This window comes from Neofelis nebulosa, chromosome 17, assembly GCF_028018385.1.
Source record: "Neofelis nebulosa isolate mNeoNeb1 chromosome 17, mNeoNeb1.pri, whole genome shotgun sequence".
Lineage (NCBI taxonomy): Eukaryota > Metazoa > Chordata > Mammalia > Carnivora > Felidae > Neofelis > Neofelis nebulosa.
Window position 1 is genome coordinate 56,573,995 of NC_080798.1, and position 21,040 is coordinate 56,595,034.

General features: G+C 42.9%; 1 protein-coding gene across 2 annotated transcripts in view; it reads left to right on the forward strand.

Moving 5' to 3' along the window:
- CDH13 (cadherin 13) overlaps positions 1-21,040 on the forward strand; it is a 1,101,550-nt gene that overhangs the window by 261,007 nt on the left and 819,503 nt on the right. For both annotated transcript variants that reach the window (XM_058708168.1, XM_058708169.1), the window contains exon 2: positions 19,818-19,929. In XM_058708168.1, the coding sequence (XP_058564151.1) occupies positions 19,818-19,929 (112 nt within the window). The remainder of the gene's footprint in view (positions 1-19,817; positions 19,930-21,040) is intronic.

Consider the following 21,040-nt stretch of genomic DNA (forward strand, 5'->3'; position numbering starts at 1 on the left):
TTGAGACCCAGTGTGCACTTGGCATTGACTGTACATCCTACGGCACAGGTGGCTTCTGTATCAGAAACGTGCAAACTCTATTGCATTGGAACCAATTTATGCACCTCCAGGCATTCGTAGAGAAAGTGCTGTGCTGTGTAAATTTCAGTTTCCTCTCTCCTGACAAGGTCACAAGGCACCTGGATTTAAAATCCCCAGCTGCCCAACCTTTAGATTCAGAGGCTGCGTTCAAAGCTACAGCAGATTTTCTGGGGGCAGTGAATGCGGTTGCCTTATCCCTCAATCAGATGAGATGATTCTCTTTCTGCCGCTCCTGTCACCCTGTCATTGCCAAACCCACTGCTGTTTCCTTGACCCACGAGGGGCGGGAGCTGTGTTTAACCCTAGGATCCTAGATTGTGAGGAAACACTCTGCCATGGTAGAGCCCACCCATGGCCTCCTCACCCCTGGTCTCCAGATAGAACTTTCCTCCATCCGAAGGTCTCAGCTCACACACAGCAGGAGGCTGTGATGATCAATCTATATGCATGCTTGCCCCCAGCAAACCGGGGACACTTGATTCTTGGGCAGGGTTTCGTCAGCTCTTTCCGCGTGTGACAATAAAATGAATCTATGTCTCAGTCACACCTGGAAGCTTACCCTGCAAGCACTCCTGGCGATCACGCTCTAAGCCCTGGAGCCTCCATGTAGAGCAAAGCCTCACTGGCTGTGACCCCGCTCGGGAGCAGTTGCCATGATTCACTCGCACCATCCGTCGTGAGTCTTCAGTAAAAATGTTGGAAGTGTTTTCTTCCTTTGTGGCTTTCCGGGGCTTTGGGTACAAATATGAGCTCTGACTGTGGAAGATGCTTCATTTGTGCTTGTTGATTAAATGAGTGATTAAATGGTGAATCATTTCACGCTGTGAGGCTTTCAAACTTGAGTGGGCATCGGTGTGACCCAGACGGTGTGTGAAATGCAGATTGCCGGGTCCCACCTCCCGAGTTTCTGACTCAGAGGGGCTGAGGTGGGGCCTGAGAATCTGCATTTCTAATAAGCTCCCAAGTCACACAAAAGGTGCTGGTTCAGAGACCACGCTTTGAGAACCATCCATCTCAAATGTAGTATGGCCTTATTTTCTTTAGGTTCTAACTGATACCTATCCTCTTATCACCCCTTCTACCTCTGGTTGAAATTCTCTGTCTGCATACCTTTTCAGACAAGTTACCTGGTTCAGGGTCTTCTCCAGCTTAAATCTTTTATATAATTCTTTTTTTTTTCTTTAATGGAGCCATATTCTCTTTAGTGTTTGCTAACTTGTATTTAAATCAGTTTACTATTTGCTACAGATATATTTAGAAAAGAAAATTTCTATCATTACCCTAAGTAGAAAATCAATATTGCTTACTATAAATAGGAGGTAAACATTAAAATAAAGACACAATTACTAAAATGAAAAAAAAGTGTTCATCTGTCTTCTGAGCATACCACCTAAAATTATCTCACATACCACAGCGGTATGTGTAACCCACTTTGAGAAATATTGATGACAAAAGAGGTCAGGCCTAAAGACCTCATCCACTCATGCTCTGTCTCTCTCTGTCTCTCAAAAATGAATAAACATTTTTAAAAAAATGGAAAAAAAGAGCGCCTGGGTGGGTCAGTCAGTTCAGCGTCCAACTTCAGCTCAGGTCGCAATCTCGCTATCCATGAGTTCGAGCCCCGCGTCGGGCTCTGTGCTGACAGCTCAGAGCCTTGGAGCCTGCTTCACATTCTGTGTCTCCCTCGCTGTCTGCCCTTCCCCCGCTCATGCTCTTTGTCTCAAAAATGAATAAACGGTAAAAAAAAAAAAAAAAAAAAAAAAGTCGGGCCTAAAGAGATTTTTTTCCCCCCAAAATAATACAAATAAGTTCCAGAAAAATGGAAATGATAGCATCTTGCTGGGTTCTGCTGCCGACTTTGAACAGCAGACATCACACTCTGTTATGAGGGCACTAATGCTCAGTCCCTGCATTCTACAGAGCCTTAGACTTGGCCGAGGAGGGGGCCTCGCCAACTAATACTTCTCTTTGACGAGGGGAACTGAATTCACCTCAGCCAATAAAGTCATTCCAATTTGCATTTTCATAACCCTCCCTTCTATTCTCCGAGTGTGACTCATTTTTAGGACAGAGTTATTCAGTCAGTGGATATGCAGTGCCTTTAAAGGGATATTTATCACCCTTGAAAAATCGTCTTGCGAAATCTTAATAGTCTTTCTTACAACAAAGGCTCAAATTCACTATCAAGATTAAGAGGTGGAGCTTGAATGAGCTTTGCTGGAGCTTCTCTCGATAAGGCAGATTAAAGTCTTAAAATGGGCACCCCATTGTGGTTGGAAGCCAGAGGAAGGTGCGCAAATGGTCCTGGGTTGCCTGCAGGCTGTGTGTGGGCTGTGGGTGAGCCCAGAGGGCACGTCAGAGGGGTGGGGGTTAGTCCACTTGGATTCTCCCTTAGGCTCAGCGGTGTAACCTTGAGCGAGGGGTAGAAACTCTCTGCATCTTAATGAAGTCATCTGTAAAATGGCAGTAATGGTGATGGGGAGGGGGCTTGCCAAGCTCAGAGACTTGTGAGGTTTCCGTGGGAAAGTCCATGTAAACTGCTTCCCCTGACTTTCGGCGCAAGAGGAAATAAATGAAACATGGATCTGCTGTTTGTGCCAAGGGTCCACGTGACTGCCTCCAGGCTCAGCGATTTGCCAGGAGAATCTACAAGACTCAGGATATAGTTGTACTCATGGCTAAGATTTATGACAGGGAGATGATGTGGAGTGAAGTCCGCCAAGGGAGAAGGTGCATTGGGTGAAGTCTGGGAAAATCCAGGCACAAGGCGCTTCTGGTAGAGGGTGTGATCATCACTCTGGGAATGAGCTGTGTCGACATGTATGAAATGTTACCAACGCTCATTAGAGGCTCAGTGCCAGGGTTTTCTTGGGGTCTGACCACACGTCCACCTTCTGCCCGGTACGTGGCAAAGATCCAGGCTCCCGGAAGGAAATAGGCGCTCAGCATAAACCACAATATTTTTGCAGAAAGGTTAGGCACAGTGAGACAGCTTTATCGGTTAGGGTAGTGGGAGCCCTCCCCAAACCCAAGTTCCCAGATGTCAGTCAAAGGCCAACCTTGCAAGCAGGCCGTTCCAAGGCTGCGGTCCCAGGTCTGCTAGATTAACTCTTTTTTGCGCAGCAGCATGGGCCATGAGGCCTCTCCTAACTCTGGTCTCGTCCACCATGCTGCCCTCTAGCCACCCAGGCCTTCTTCCAGTCACTGGGCATACCCCTGCAGCCCAGCCATGCCATTATGTTCACTATGGCCTCTGCCTCGAACGCTCTCCCACTCTTCCTGGTGTGAGCAACTCCTCAACATTCTCCTCTTTAAAGGCACTTCCCAGTCCCCCATCACTTGCCATTTCTCCTGCCCCACTCCGACACGATCCTCTGTACTTAGGTTTTGCTTGTTCGCTGGTTTCACCTTTATTAGAATTAAGTTCCATAAGGACAGAAAAAGGTATATTTTGCTTACTATGTTATCTTCTGTGTCTAGCAGAGAAGTGGAAGATAGTAGGTGCTCATTTAATATTTATCACGTGGGAGTTGATGATTATTATGAGATAAGTAATTGTTCTGTATTCCCACAAACTAGACCCCTATCCTTTCTATTTAATAAAGCATTTTCTTTGGAGGTTAATTTTTCATTTTTTTAATACTGAACTGACAGAAAATTGACCCAAAAAATATCATGAAGAGGCTGAAATGCCTCTGGGTTTTTTTTTTTTTTTTTTTTTTCCTTTTAAATCCCATCTTTCCACAATTGCATTTTCTCTGCAGGAGCCTAATTCAAAAAGGGCTGGTTCATGGAAGGCTGCCTGAGAAACTCATGGTTTTGTTTATACTCACGGCAGTTGTGTGATGCCTATGTTTAAAACATGTTGGCCTAGATTCCCCCAGTAGTTCTCCATTTTTGTGACTGGCATCAAAGGCAAAGAGCAGCTGAAAGTCTTCGTTGGCCGCTCCACGCCTGCTCCCTTTTCCACCTGCCTTCGGGCTTTCAGTAGGCTTAGCCCAGGGTTCTGCAAACTTTTTCCTGAAGGACTAGTTCATACATACTTCCGGCTTTGCAGGCCATAAGGTTTCTGTTATAAACCACTCAACTCTGCCACTGTAGTGTGAAAACAGAGACAATAGGTAAATTCAGTGAGCATGACTATGTTTTAATAAAACTTTATTTATAAAAACAGGCAGTAGGCTAGATTTGGCCTGTGGGCTGTGATTTACCAACCAAGGCTTGAGTCAGTGGGGGACTAGGACAGAACTCAGAGGGAGGAGAGTAAGTTTCCACAGGCTGCTCTGTCCCTCCACTGGGGGTCACAGCTCCTCTCCGTGAACCCCCTCCTCATAGCTCCCTCCGCTGGGTCTGGAAACCATCTTTCTTCTTGGACCTTCCGGCTTAGGTGAGATAAAAGTGCCCCACTGTTACTGGGGTGCTGCCCTATGCCTGTGCCCATTCTGCCCAACCCTGCCCCATACTTTTGCTAGTTCCTGTATCCCTTTCTCCTCCAATGGCTCACTTTCCTGCTGGGGCTAGAATACCTGGGACTGAGTTTACTGAGATAAGGAATTTTCAGTGCTAAACCCAGATAGTGTCTGAAACACTGGGATAATCGGTCACCTGAGCTGGGATGGAGCTCTCCTTCCTCCCCAGTCTCTTTTCCACTGCCTTTTCCTGCTCCCAGCACCTCTCCCTGGGAGACTCACCTTCCTGGCCATCTAACAGATTGATACAGGGGCCCAGTGTGGCTCACATTCCTCACCAAGAGCCCCTCTCTGCTTGAGCTCATTTGCCCCTGGAACAAAGACTGCAGCTGATGTCTACTTAGGGAGACTCTGGTGTAGTCTCCCAGCCTAGTGTGGAGGACTTTGCCATAACTGTACTTTGCACTGTATAATGTTCAAAGAAGATCTCTTCTCTACATTTTACTATTGGGGAAATAATACTATTTTTTTTTTTTCCTAAGAAGAATCAAACTTACTTTAAAAGAGCAGTAGGGGGGCGCCTGGGTGGCTCAGTTGTTGTGCATTCGACTTCGGCTCAGATCATGATCTCACAGCTTGTGGATTCGAGCCTCGTATCATGCTCTATGCTGACAGCTCAGAGGCTGGAGCCTGCTTTGGATTCTGTGTCTCCCTCTCTCTCTCTGTCTCTCCCCCTGCTTGTACTCTATCTCTGTCTCTCTCAAAAATAAATAAAAAACATTAAACATTAAAAAAAAAGCAGGATTAGCAGAAACTTTCACTATTACATTAATCCAGTTTGAGATGAACAATTCCCAAGGACTGACTCATGAAATTTCAGGTAATTGAACTTGTGGACCCAAAGAGATATGAGAAAAAAATATATAATGTTCTTCTCAAACTATTTTTGGCTCGGATGTTTTCTTTCTTCCCAGCTCAAAACCTGACAAACGTTTGCTTGATGGAGAGAAGATACTGGCTTATCCACACCTCAGTTTAATGCAGTGCTGATAATGGGAGGGGTTCGTGACTTAATATACTTGTATCTACATTTACCTTTTTTGTTTGTTTTCAGTGAGAAGCAAGTTGAAGAGGCTTCTCGCCTATTATAGAGATTAGAGAGGAGGGTGTTCGTTTGACACTGCAGTGAAGCCAAAGGAGGGGATGTCCTCTGTCTTTGGAGACTGTCAATAAGCCACTTTTATCGCCCTAAAATGTTTGTGCCTTTGAGCAAGCTAGCTAAGAGGAAGGGCCTGATTCTCTGAGACAAAATGAACCTGAGTCAGCAGGCTGACTCAGCTCCTCAGAATCCAGAAGACAGTAAATACGGAAATAGTTTCACGAGGAGAATACTGTAGACTTTTTTATGGTGGTGGTGGTTTCAGTATGACAGACAACTTCTCTGCAACCCATTCGAGGGAGACTCTTTTCCTAAGAGTATGCATGAAGCTCAGGGGCTGCGGGGCCAGAAGGCAGTGTGAAATGAATGAAGAGGCCTTGGTAAAGAAAAATACGTCCAAAAAACATGAGGGCACACCAAAAATCACTTACAAGTTTAATTTAGGACACCAAGAGCACAACTGAGGTAATAAAAGGCAAATGGTACATGCCTCTGGGGGACCACCAGGGGGGGCCTAGACTGTGGTCATCTAAGGATGAGGTTCTGCCCATCAGGAGGACGCTTGACTCGAGTCCCAGCACTGTTTCAAGCCCAAGTACTTAGTGAAAATCCTTGATATTTAAATGTTAGCAGTTAATCCACATTCTAAAGGCCATCTCACAGGTACAGTGGCCTTATGGGACCTGCTGGCCATCAGAGTCTGCACCCTCTCTGTTAGAGCCTGTTTGTCCTTGGATTAAAGTCTACAGCCGATGTTTGACTATCGAGGGAGACTCTCGCCTGACTGCCACATCTGTGTTCTGAACGTTAGCAGTACCATAGACAAACTTTCAAGGTCAGATTGATTACCCTCCAGCTTAGCAAAGCAGCAGCTCCCTAATTATGTCAGAAGGCAGGATTATCTCTGATCATTCGAGCTAGGATTCTGGATAAAACATCAAAAGCAATATTTAAATAACACGTGGTCCTGAATCAAGGATTCATTGCATTTTTCTCTTACTAAAAAAAAAACAAAAAAACAATGGATTATGGTGGGCCATTTTGCTCCATTAGTAAGGATTTTCCAGGCTGTTTTAACTCCTAGGTTTTGTAACACCATCCTTGATTACACAGTGTCACCATGGGAAAGAAGGATGGTTTCCTTGGTGTCATGGTGGTTCCTGTTCGTAAGGTCCCTGCAAAAATCCAGGCAAGTTCTTAGCTCACACAGCCGAGAATTAGGAACTGGCATAGCCAATGCAGTGCTGGAACTGCTCAGCTCATGGGAGCTAATTGTGTGCACATCTCTTCCCCAATTCTGTATGCAGTGACCACATTGGTCACTCAGAATTGACCATGATGGGAATATTTGCACCATGGAAATCAGAAAATGTTACAAATCAAGGCATTTCTTTATTGGAGAGCTGGTTGTTAAACACTTACCAGGATTCCCTTGGGTATTCCTCATCCTGGATGGCCTCCCTGTATTTCTTCCTTGTAACCTGAGGCCACCTTGTGTTCCATTTAGACATCATATTACTGTCTTGCTTACTACTCTAGAACTATGAAGCAGAAGAAGGCTGCATATTACATTGTTTTCTAGTTTCTATCTACTCAAGAATTCTTGCCTTTTAAAAATAAAGTTGTGGGGCTTGGTTAAGCATCCGACTTCAGCTCGGGTCATGATCTCACGGTCAGTGAGTTCGAGCCCCACATAGGGCTCTGTGCTGACAGACTCAGTCCTGAGACATCAGAGTCATTCCGAGTAATCACTAGTCGCAGCACTGAAGAAGAAGTTCATGGATCACCATCATTCATACTCCTTCCCACTGTGCATCGTCATTTGTTCCTTTGTTTCTTGTGTTTGTTTATTTATAAATATTTATTTTTAAGAGAGAGCAAGCGCACATAAAGGGATGGGCAGAGAGAGGGGGAAACATAGGATCCAAAGCTGGCTCTGCACTGAGAGCGAGAGAGTTCAACACGGGCTCAAACTTACCAACTATGAGATCATGACCTGAGCCAACGTTGGATGCTTTACCGACTGAGCTACCCAGGCACCCCCATCTTCTTTTGTTTAAAATGTAAGGGCACACAAGCAAAATCAACTAAACTAATGTGTCTAGAACAGTGGTTTCTCTAGTAACCTTACTGCCATTCCCTTAACATTGAGCCAACTGTGTTCTCCTTTTTATTATTTCTACTAGATTCCTTACTTCTTTCCTATACTTTTAATTGGGCCTTTAAAATATGTATTTACATACCAGTGTTTCCTGTTATGCTTTGTCTTCCTAAAGGGTGGGAGCCTTGTCTTACTAAATTTTGTAGTGATCTTGGCACGAACAGGTAGTAGGCACTCAATAAAGGTCACTTACATCAATGAATGAATCCTTAAGAATATGATTAATTGGCAAATAGAGGAGTCATTCCTTCTGATTCATTTGGAGAAATTTTTATTTGAACATTAGGCAGTTAGATTTTATTTCATTTGTATTTTTTATTTATTTAGAGAGTGTGAGCAGGGGAGGGGCAGGAAGAGAGAGAGAGAGAGGGAGAGGGAATCCCAAGCAGGTTCCACACAGTCAGCACAGAGCCTGAAGTGGGACTCCCACAAACCATGAGATTATGACCTGAGCTGAAATCAAGGGTTGGACGCTCAACCAACTGAGCTACCCAGGTGCCCCTAGGCAGTTAAATTTTAAAGAAAAGATGCATATTACCTTATATCCCAAGAGAGCGTATGTGGCTTTCTGCTTAACACAATCTGTTCCTTGACTCCAACACCAACTTTTGCTGGGTTTATTTCTTTTCTTCTGGAACTTTTCAAAGTGAGAACCTTTAGCAGAAAAAACAATTTAACAAGATAGACATTTAGTTCAATAGAAGAATTTTTCCTGGTGTGAAAAAATAAATTACAAAAAGGACTTTGCCTCTGAAAGATAATTAATAAAAACCTTCCGGTGTGATGACAAATCTGACATCTTGTCTAATGTCTGGCAGAGAAGAAAGTGTTGAGAGTCGCACAGTTAGAATAAAATGTTCCACTTCACAGTGAGGCCAGGCAGGATCTGATAATTATTTCTAAGCAAGAAAAGGTCGTAGTCTAGTTGTTAAATTGACACAACATCAGGCCTGGATGTGTGACTGTTGACCATCAGTGGGATCTTCCTTTATGTTTTCCTGATTTCATAGGTAAATATTGTCAGGAATGTGAGCGGTTATGGGATGATTTCCTCTTGGACATTTTGGGAGGTTTTCTTGTGTATTTTTGTTTTTATATTTCAGCTTTGATGGTGTATAATTGGCAAACAAAATTTTAATATATTTAAAGTGTACATCTTGGTGACCCGGCACACATACACCTTGTGAGAGAATTCCCTGCATCGAGTTATTTAGTTAATTTCCACCTCCACCACCTCACTCACATATCTGTCCCTTCTTTTATTAAGGCTTTTTCTTTTTTTGGGGGAGGGGAGAACACCTGATTTCCATTCTCCCAGCCAACATCAACCCTAAAACAGACTGCCAGTCATAGTCTTTATGCTCTCCATCACATCTTTAGAATGTATTCATCTTACTCCTGAAAATTGGTATCCTCTTACCAACCTATCTGTGTCTCCCCTAACTCCCAGCCCCTGGAAGCCACCTTTCTACTCTCTGTTTCTATGGGTTTGATTTTTTTTTTTCCCCACATATGTGATATTATGTAGTATTTGTCTTTCTCTGTCTGGCTTATTCCTTTTAGCATAATGTCCTCATGGTTCATCCATGTTGTTGTCACAAGTGTCAGTATTTCCCTCTTTCTCATGGCCAAATAATATTCTCTTTCTATATAGAATATATATATATAAAATATATATTTTATATATAATATATATATATTTTATATATGTGTGTGTGTATATATATATATTTATATATATGTATGTATGTATATATATATATATGTATGTATATATAGGAATATCCCATAATATGTAATATATGATATAATACATGGAACATATCATATATGGTATATATATAATATATATCTTATATATTCTTTATGCATTCTTCCACTTATGGACACTTATATTGTTTCTATACCTCTTAGACATTTTGGACTCAAACTGTATTTCTAGAACTTTCCCCTTCCCTTAATAGAAGTTATCATGGGTTATAGTAGGCTTAGTGATGGTTCCCTGAACATGTCCACATCCTTATTTCCATAACACATGACTATTACCTGGATAACCCAGGTGGACCTGACATAATCACAATGATCCTTATAAAAAGGAAGCAGGAGGCGTCAATTAGAAACAGAAGACCATATGATGGTGGAAGGAGATAGTCAGAGATAGACAAGAATGCTATCCTGCTGGCTTTGAAGATGGAGGAGGGATATCATGAGTGAAAGGATGTAGTTGGCCAATGAAAGCTGGAAAGCAAAAGGAAACCGGTTGTCCCTTGAAGCTTGCTGAAGGAACACAACCCTATTGACCCATTTTAGACTTCTGGTACCCAGATCTGTAATATAATAAAATATTTTTCAAACCACCAAGGTTGAGGTTATTTGATATAGCACCAATATAAAACTAATACATGAGGCATGTCTTTTTTGAGTTCCCCTGAGTCAGAGCTGGGGACAAAGAACTCGGTACAATTTTTTTTTTTTTTTTACTTTGAGAGGTGACCCAGGAAGCAGGAGTGAGGGGCAGGAGATGAGGTAGGGGAGGAGGGAGAGAGCCAATGTAATGAAGTATCACTGAAGTCACTGCCGTGGGCAGCCAGGGTTCAAACCACCAGGACCTCTGAATGACACATGGGATGACCTTCAGAGGCTTCCATCCAGAGGAGGGCAATTAGGGAATTTAACCAGCTGCCATTTTGCAGCATTGAGGGTGCCTTGAGGGCTGTCCCTGGAGTATCAGCTCCTCAACATTTCTCAGCTCTGCTTGACCTCACATTAACCAGGTTCCTGCAGTATAGGAGCAAGCCCCACACGGGAATATGAAAAGGCTGGGGCACTCTGCAGGGTAAGCCTGAGCTCTTAGGGGAGTGTCCACTGTAGCAGTGGCTGAGATGGCACGCTGGCTGAGGTGTTGGACTCAGGTGTTGTCTTCAATTAGACTGAATCCTCACCCCAAGATCTATTCATCTAGTAGGTTTCCTACCTGGTGTCTCCATGGGTTTAGGGTTTTATATACAGACTGGACAAGTCTTTCAGCACCTGGCAAACAACTGGTACTTAATATTTGCTCAGTCAAACTTCCTGGGGCTGCTAAGTCTCACCCACGAGTATCTCATATAGGGACTTCCTTCTTTATTTGTCTTAAGGGAGGTAGGTCTTATCTGGCATTTGAAACCCTAATTTAAATTGCTAAATTTACTAATTTTAGTTACTACTAAGTAAAATTACTAATTTAAATTACTTAGATTTAAATTACTAAAATTTCATAAAAGATGTAAATAGCACCAACTCTAGGGCAGGTACAGCCTCTAGTTTCTATGAAGGGACAGCAAACCAAGCCTTCCTAATTGCATTCACTGAAATTCTTACAAAACAATTTTTCCTTTAAAATTTACCAGTCGAGTCTAGTTGATTAATCCTGGAATCTTAGTAGTAAAGAGTTAATTCCATTTACACAAAAACTATAATTTCATTGAGTGAATTATTTTTGGTTCTGTTTTAGCCAGACTACAGGAGGACATGCCCGGTCAACTCAATCCTCCTGTAAGACAAAAACACTTTCAAATAATCTTGAAAACATCCCAAAGCTTGTTATCCCTGCCAACTTGCTTCTTGTTTCTTCAACTGGCATGTCTTGGTGTTTGCATTTACCAAACTCTGCATGGAACATTCTTTAGTATACATTGCTACTTGAAAAATGGCAATCCTGTTTCCAATATGGCCTTATCTGTGTCATCATCCCAGTTCCTATTCTCATTACATGAGGGTGTTGTTCCTTTGTCTATATTTATATAATACTTTTTACATAATCCTCTATCCTAATAAAAATAATAATAACAGTTAGTAGCATGTGGCACCTAGTATGAACCTATCCTATCCTGTCCTAACCGTTTTGATTTACATTAATTCATTGACCCTCACAAAGCAATGATGGTAGATATTGTAACTGGATGAACTGTACAAATGAGAAAACTAAGGCACAGAGAAGTTAAGTAACTTGCCTAGGATTGCACAGCAACTAAGTGGTAAAACTGGGATTTGAACCCAGGTAATCTAGCTCAAGATTCTTTTTTTTTGAACCACTTCCTAATTCACAACATATAGAAAATACTATATTGTATTATTTGTCCATGTGTCTGCCTTTCCTTCTAGATAATAAGTTTGTCAAGTGCTTTGTTCATTTCTCCATCTCCAGTACCTATCCCAGGGTCTGGCAGATAATAGAAATTTTAAACTTTGAATAAGGGAATTAATGAAAAAAAAAAAAAAAAGATCCCAACTACTCTGTCATAACAGCAGATCTCAATGCCCCACCACTTGAAAGGACAGTTGCCAAGACAAAAGAAAAGAGCCTGTTTGCACTCAGGAATGGAGCACTCAGACAGCAATTTCCACCTCATGACCTTCTGACAGTCTTGCCCAAAGTTCCAAGGTCATGAGCCTTTTTTCATCTTCCTTCCTTTCTTCTCTTTCTCACTTTCCCTCCACTCCTCCTCCTTCTTCCCTCCTTCCTCTATGTTTCCCTCTCTGTTGGTTTGCCCAGATTATATTTACATCTTGAAAAACCAAGTAAAGGGAACCAATGTTTTCTGAGCCCTACTGTGGGGCCAACACTATGGTAGACTGTATGAGTTGCCTCTGGCTGCTGCAACAGATTACCACATGCTTAACATTAACTAAAATTAACTAAATTAAAAAAATTAAATTAACCAAAACAGCACACATGGATTGTCATATAGTTTTGAAAGTTACCAGTCCAAAATGGGTCTCACTGGGCTAAAATCAAGCTGTCAGCAGGGCTGAGTTTCTTCGGGAGGTTAAGGGGGAAATCTGTGTTTCTGCCTTTTCCAGCTTCTAGAGGCCTCTTGCCCTCCTTAGCTGGTGGTCTCTTCCTCCACCTCCACAGCTGACACTGGCAGGCTCAGTCTTTGTCACACCACATCACTGAGGCCTGGCTTTCACTGCCACATCTCTTTCTCGAACTCTTCAGCTGAGTCTTCCATTTTCAAGGAGTCTTGTGATTACATGTAGATAATCCAGGATAATCACTCTACTTCCTACTGGAAAGTCAGCTGGCTTTAATTCCCCATTGCCATTTAATCTAACATATTCACGGATTCTGGGGATTCAGCTGAGGACATCTTTGGGGGACTGTAATTCTGTACCTTCCCTTTTAACAATTTGAGGAAAAGATACTGAGTAGCATTCAGTTGGAAATAAAATCTAGATGTTGGTCTCAAATTGTGTGTGAAGGCAGCAACACTCAACAACTCAACTTGTGCATGAAGGACTCATCAAACTGGTAGTATTCTCTTTATCTTCCCAAGACTCACAGAATCATTTCCAAGAGTCTGTTACATTATGGCCAAGATGGTGGCAGGTGTTCTGTGTTGTGTGGCCATGAAACACCAGGAAGATTGTAAGGAGGTCAGATTTAGAGCTAGTGTGGGTGACATGAGCTTACATGTCAGTGAGGATATTGACATGTGCCCACACATGTGCGTGCACGTGTGTGTGTGGGCATGGGTGTGCCCACACATGTCTTTGAAATACCTCTTTCTCCATGCTTTCCCTGTAGGTAGAGTGCCTTTATAAACCCTGTGGGGACTCTGGCAGGGTAGAGTCAATCAAAATTCATTGCTGTAACATTTTTATATCCTACAAGTCAGAGCCAGTAGCCTTTCTTCCCCGTCAATCTCAGCCCCTCCAAACTGAGTCCAATAGACAGACTTTGACAAGAGTAAACCAGAGGTGTTTTGTAGCAAGGATAAAGTAACTGTCCATCCACGCTAATAGCAAAAAGCAGTGAGTCAGTGAGAGGAAAACAACCAGGGGCCAGGAGACACTAGTGAGTTCGCTTGGAAAATACCATTTTGGAGCTGGCTTAAGAGAGGATGAGATCTGAGATTGTCCACTGCCTGCTGAGATAATTATTTGTGGCAGGAAGCTTCTCTTTTTTTTTATTTATGGCTGCTTCAAATACAGTTGTGTTAAGCTTTCTTCAGTCCTGATATTTCTCTCTGGCCTCTGGTGATGTATCTGTGATGCCATGGTGTAGAAGCCCCTCTGTCCTTGTCCCTTCCATGTTTAGCATAGAGTGGGGCAGGTGAGCTGCTGATTCACGCAAACACCCCCAGATCTCAGGGTCTCCACAATGCATGTGGGGTTTCCTTGTTGGGTACCTCTCTCCTAAGTCCTTGTCTTCTAAGCAGGGACCGATTTCTGGGCTCTTTCTATTGGATGACTGCACCATCTTGGAAGTCCTTCCTTTCTGTTTTCATAGATGGGGAAGAGAGGGCATTTCAGGGGCCAAGCCAAGAAGTGGGGAAAATCCTTTTACTCCCTTTATGTTGACCAGAGTTTAGTCACATGGCCAAAATCACTACATCAGAGCCAGGAGCACACAGTTATGGATACCATTATGACAAGTAACTAAAGCCTTGTAACAAGGAGCATTCTTTGCTTAAAAAGCCTTTTTCCAAAGTCTAAAGTAGGGGTTGCAAATTCAAATGTCAGGGACAGGGCAGGGGCAGGGGGGCAGATATGTGTGTAACGGAGTCAAGCAGGCAGAAGAGGTAACATAGGGGATGGTGCAGACAAGGACAGCCAAGAGAGGTGCGCTCTTTATAATATGATAATTTAACTTTTATGACAGACTGCTATGGCTAAACTAACCAAATCTGCTGGCTACATCCATCCCATACGCTGCCAGTTGGCAACCTGCAGTCTGGGACAGAAAAAAAAAAAAATTTTTTTTTCTGGAAGCAAATTCCAAAGTTGGCTATGTTCTTGAATCACTACCTGTCAGGATAAACATAAACCCTTTCTTTTTTCAAAAAGAAAGCTCTAAACAGCAGCAAAGAAATGGATGCTAAAAAAAGGAAGCAGGTATGAAGAGTGTGATGTAAGGCTTTGCTATTGGTGTGTTCGTCTAGGGCAGGGGCTCTTACACAGAGGACAGAGCTCTGGGCTACTGTTTTAAAGAATGGTTGGTGTTCTGCAAAAGCAGCACAACTCAGCTCGCAACAGGCACTGATGTTTTTCATTGTGCACCTGACCCCAAGATGCAACTCCCCTCCCATCTCTACCTGACTCAGGCCCCTGCTGTTTCCCTTGAAATATTTCTGAGCACAGTCTGTACACTGAACAGTTTTACAGTAACAACTAAAGTAATATTTTGATGACATCTGTGAATGTCTACCCTGGGCAATAGAATACCAGTGAAACATGTATATTGGTTTAAACGTAATATATAGAAACAATGATAATGCTAGCAAACATTTATTGAGCAACTACTGTGTGCCTGGTACTACATAAGGCTCCTCACAACAAGTAACTCACTTCCTCCTGATAATAACCTTAAGATACTATTATTGTTCCCATTTCCGTCTGAGGAAACGGAGACCCGGAAGGTTGCTTGCCCAAGGTTACAGCTGGTAAATGGCAGCAGATAAACTGGGAATTCATACAGAACCAGTGTGGCTGTGTCCTGTGCCTGTAGTTTGTCTGAACATGAATCTGCTTTCATAAGCAGACTGATTGTAATTTTCAAATAATAGAAATCCTTAAATAATAGAAATCCTTTGGTGATCACAAAAGTCGATCACTGCTGAGCTTTCAAAGGTGTATTGGTTGCCTGTTGTTTATGAAGTGCAAGGTAATCCATAAATGAACAAAAGAACCATATAGGAAGACCATAATTCCCAAGGCATTAAAGATAAGTTCAGAATGTTGTTCATAGCATATATTCTGGAAACGTTAAAGAGGATTTAGGGGAAAGTGTATCTAGGTCCTATATATTTTTTTATTTTTTTAAATGTTTATTTATTTTTGAGAGAGAGAGAGAGAGAGAGAGGGTGGGGGTGGGCAGCAGAGAGAGGGAGACACAGAATCTGAAGCAGGCTCCACGCTCTGAGCTGTCAGCACAGAGCCTGACGCGGGGCTCAAACTCACAAGCAGTGAGATCGTGACCTGAGCCAAAGTCAGACACTCAACCGACTGAGCCATCCAGGCACCCCTCTAGGTCATATATTTATAAGAGTGACGTCTGATAATGTTGAAGAAGAGGCTTGCTTGGTTCTGGATTAATGTCCAAATACTTTTAAACCAAAGAGGGAGGCTTCTTCACATTCTTCCACCAAACTCAGTATGACAGAGATTGAAGGGTGGGTGTCTGTGACAAAGTCATGCACAGATATGCTTAAATTCTGCTAAAAAGTCAAGGGGCAATGGCAGTAAGTTGAAACTACCACTCCTGCCCAGGTGGACAGTCAGTGTTGGGGAAGAGCCCCCAGATTAGTCTGGATTCTTTTTTACATGAAGTTTTGTCATTTCAGAGATGTGTTACATGAAACCCAGACAGACACAAAGGAATTCATGTGAAAGCACAGAGCGTGTGGCTTAAAAGGATAAGTCTACATTCCCCTCCACTTATCTAGCTAATTCTGACCCATCTTTGAGATCAAAGCAGAGAGATGTCTCTTCTGTGGATTTGCTTTCTCTAATCCCCCTAGATGAAATCAGACTCCCTGTCCCTGGCTTTGACATGCTCCCAGAGAGACCTGTAATTTCCCTTCAATTTAAATTCTAGTTAATTAATTAAATTATGATCTGCTCATGCCTGGCACCTTTTCTGCTCCACGTTAACAGCTCGCATGTGCTGACCACTATCCTGTGCAACACTATTCTGGTTGCTTTAATTTTTTTTTTTTTTCCAACTTTTTTTTTTTTTTTTTAATTTTTGGGACAGAGAGAGACAGAGCATGAACGGGGGAGGGGCAGAGAGAGAGGGAGACACAGAATCAGAAACAGGCTCCAGGCTCCGAGCCATCGGCGCAGAGCCGGACGCGGGGCTCGAACTCACGGACCGCGAGATCGTGACCTGAGTCGAAGTCGGACGCTCAACCGACTGCGCCCCCCAGGCGCCCCCTGGTTGCTTTAGATGCACGATCCGTTTGAGTACGCACAGCTCCTCTCAGTTCACATCTCGTTTCCCCATGTTTCTGTTACTGTCAGTCAGTAAAGGAAAGAGCCAAGATTTGAACCGAGCAAAAGACTCGGGAGTTTTTGCTTTTAATTACTGCATCATTATGCTTCTATACAGGCTCCAGAACAGCACCTAACAGAGTGCTTGCTGAATCCCCAGGAGAACAATAAATTTGGGGGACTAAGTGAATGAACCGAATGCAGGGAGGAGGGGCTCTCTCTTACTTCCCAAGTCACACCTTGCCCAGGAGACTGCTGCCCGTTTTTCCATTAAAAGCATTTAACCTGAATTTTAGTGGGTGGAGGCACCTAAGAATTCATAAAACAAAGCTGAGCCTCTGGGAGTCTTTTGACTCCTCCCACCCTCCCTGAGGGTTAGCTGTTGGGAAAGGTTTATTTTTCCTTCCTGACTCCAGAAGAATCCTGAATAGAGCCCACCAAGAAATCAGGAAGGAGAAGGAGCTACAGAGAGACAAGAACAGGGGCTCAGCTCTTCCGTCCTCTCAATCAGTTCTGGATTCTTATCCTCAGGATCCAGAGAGAAATGGTATCTCCTTAGTTCCTACAAGGTGACTGGTTTACTGGTCTGGGATTGAGGGCAGAATTAGCTGATTAGAAGGTTAAGGTACAATTGTAGCGCAGGATGCCTGGAGGCAACCTTTGACCATTTGCTATTTAACCGAATTAGCTGTTGGCCAGTTAAAGATTTTCTGCTTGCAAAATCGCCAGCAAATTATTCTGAGTCCTGAATCTGCATTCTGTGTGTGTGCCCCTTGGGGTGTTAGCATTATGACTGCCTCGGAAGCAATCTAACCAGAGCCTGCTCTGCAGGCAAGGGGAAGTTTCACAAGCAGAATTGCTCAGGTACAGAGCTATAATACCCTAACCCCTTTGATTTTAGAGAGATGATGTCGGTCAGGGTGATGATTCCCCCATTTCAATTTCTCTGATGTTCCTCAGTCTGACCACACCATGAAGCTCCAAAGATTGATTCTTTCTCTTATTCTTTGGGGTTCAGTGCATTTCAGTGGGCTGTTATTTACAGAGAAGCCCAGGTTCCACAGCTTCCAACCTTGTGTACAACCCTTTGAGTTTGCTGGTGGGGACGATAATGAGTTTTCTTCAGCAGTTGTGTACAGTGGTTAAGAGTTTGTATCCTAATATCAAAGTTTGGTTTCCCAAGAAGCAGACACTAAGTCAAGGATTGGAGTGCAAGTAGCTTTCTTTGGAGAGTGGTGTCAGAGAAATACCAACAGGAGTTGAGGAAATGAGCCAGGGAAGAAAAGGCAGTGAATGGAAGATGAGTTATCAAGCTAGGTGCCACTGTGGACAACTGGAGTTGAATTCCAAGTAGAAATGGGGAGACAGAACACTTGCCTCCCAGGTATGGCTCCAGAGGGGGAGAGAGCTGAGGTATTTGTGCACCAGTTCCCACCTGGTATGGTGGAGGGCTGCTACTGAGAATCTCCGAACGCTCTCTGCTGGCACCATGCTGTTAAAGCAGCCTTCCATGGGATTCAGAGAAGTAGCTCAGCCAAATGTAAAGTCCTGCCCTAGGGTGTGGAAAGCCTGTGGGGTCTGGGAGGAGCTCTGACGGTGATCCATCTCAGAGGACACCTAAGCCTGGATTTGGATCCTGGCTCTGCCTGTCCCAACTCTACAATCTTGGATCTTGGGCCAACGTGTGAGAACATCAGGCCCTTTGTAAAATGTAAGAATTTAATTTCCTATAAGAAATTAAATATGGGGTACCTGGATGGCTCGGTTAGTTGAGCGACCAACTCTTGATTTCAACTTGGTTCATGAGTTCGAGCCCCGTATCGGGCTCTGAGTGGACAGCGCAGAGCCTGCTTGGGATTCTGTCTCTTCTTCTCTCTGTGTCCCTCCCCTGCTCTCTCTCTCTCTTTCAAAGTAAATAAACATTTAAAATACTAAATACATCATAGGGCTGCTGTGGGGATTAAAGGAGATGATGCATAGCAAACGTAGAGAGTGCTTGCCATGTACTAAAGGCTAAAAAACGTTAGCAATTGTATGTTAAGTTTTATGGAGCATCTTCTCTGTGCCAGTATATATGGTAGGTCCTTGGTATCAAAGTTGGGGAAAAAGAGGTAGCTCCTATCTTCACAGGGCTTGTAGTCTGCCTACTAAACCTACGACTCTTCCTTGCCTTACTGAATTACCCCTTGCCCAGGAGTGTGTCACCTACTATTATATTCCAAAACATATAGCCTAAATTTTTGACTCTGGGATGAAGAACCCCAAGGATTTGCAAAGACAAAGCTGAGCTTTTGGAAGCAATTGTGAATTTTAGGTTTTCTGGTAGCCAAACTTACACAAGTACAAAGAAAGTGGTAAAACTGACTTTAACAACGTATCTGTTTAGTCCGGTCTGTAAAATATTATTATTTGAACAGTAATCTATATACAAATTATTAATTATTTTACATTATTTTTTAAAATTTTTTGGTAGTCAGTCTTCAAAATCCTACATGTGTTTTATACTGACATTTTCAGCCCAGCTACATTTCACATGCTTAGTAGCTGTGAGTGTCTCAAGGCCACCATATTGGATTGCAAAGGTCTAGTGGGCCCTGAATTCCTTTGGGAAGTAATTTCCAATGGAATAGTTGTGCTTTCCTCCTCATTATAGATGGCACTGCTCCTTTGCATCTGTGACAGTGAAGTTGGTTTTAGCTCAGGCATCATATGAAATTGACTGTTTTTGTAACGAAATTTCACACATAGAAACCATGGTGAGAGTCTTAGCAGGTGTAAAAATCTGACAAAGTTATTTCTTTAACGGCAACTTAATGGAAACTGCAGCAGCTGTTCCCATTTGCGTGTTTTCCAAATCTCATCGCCAAAACGAATTGTTGGCAGCCACGGGAGAAATATCAACTTACCTCTTCATTTGGGAAATAAAATTAAAACCTCAGCTCATTTCTAAAAGTCACAGATTTGGTAAAAGTTAGCAGGGCAAACACATAAGCCGCAGTTAAAATATTGATGGCTTCGGTTTTTTTCTCAGGTGCTGCTGCTAACATCTGCAGAAGATTTGGACTGCACGCCTGGATTTCAGCAGAAATTGTTCCATATCGATCAGCCGGCTCAGTTCATTGAGGACCAGGCAATTCTAAACCGTAAGCAATGTCACCTGATGATTCTTTTGGCCCATTTTCGTGTTCGAACTCACCAATGTCTGAGAATGTGTCTCAGGATGTGGTATTCCCTAAGCTAAGTGTTTTCTGATTGTTTTCTGTCTCTGCTTGACCCAGGGTGGAAGCTCTTGACCTAGGGCCTTGTTAGCTGAGAGGTGAACAGAGTAGTTGTGTATTGCTTTGTAGTATTTTGTCATCGGTGAGCATTTCCCCACGACTCCCAGAAAAGGGGACCACCAGTCTCTAACGTGAGTAAGGAAACGAAATCTATTTCACTTGGGCAGATCCCCGAGCGCAAAACCATTGCCTTCCCATGGATTGATGTTTGATCGGGATTTCTTGTGCGTAGTGTTAGGTCAAAATGATGGTGAGAGCAGGTTGGCTTCTGGGAATTTTTAGTCCTAGGAATTCAAAACTCCTATTCTGAAGGCTAATTGAGGCTCTTCAGAAAGATTCACAGAGGTAGGGAGGCAAACCATAAGAGACTTTTAAATATAGAGACCAAATTGAGGGACGATGGGGGCTTGGGGGAGAGGGGATAATGGGTGATGGGCGTTGAGGAGGGCACTTGTTGGGATGAGCACTGGGTGTTGTATGTAAGCGATGAACCACGGGAATCTACCCCAAAACTCAAGTGCACACTTCACACACTGTATATTAGCCAATTTGACAATAAATCATGTTTAAAAAATTAATAAAATAAAATTATTTAAAAAAAAAAAGAAAGAAAGATTCAGAACCTCTACTGGCTATTTTGTGGAGTAAACTCAAATCCCCCCAAATTCCAATGAAAATATTCTCCTGTCAGGTCTGTGGTTATCATCTCTTCCTATTTTTAATGCCAACATCACATTGTTTTATCTTCAGGAGAGTAGGGCATGCATTGCTAAATGTGTGGTGAGCATAGTTTTAGCACAATAGAATTTAAAATTGATGGTAGGCAAATAACCATTTAATTGTAGACTCTTGAGCACCATTTTTTAACATCCGGGAATGAAGGATATGAAAACAGTGATTTAATTTGGTCAGATGCTCCAAGGTCCCTTTAGGGAAGATTATTGTGCATTTGCCCTTATGGTCTCAGGTTCGCCTT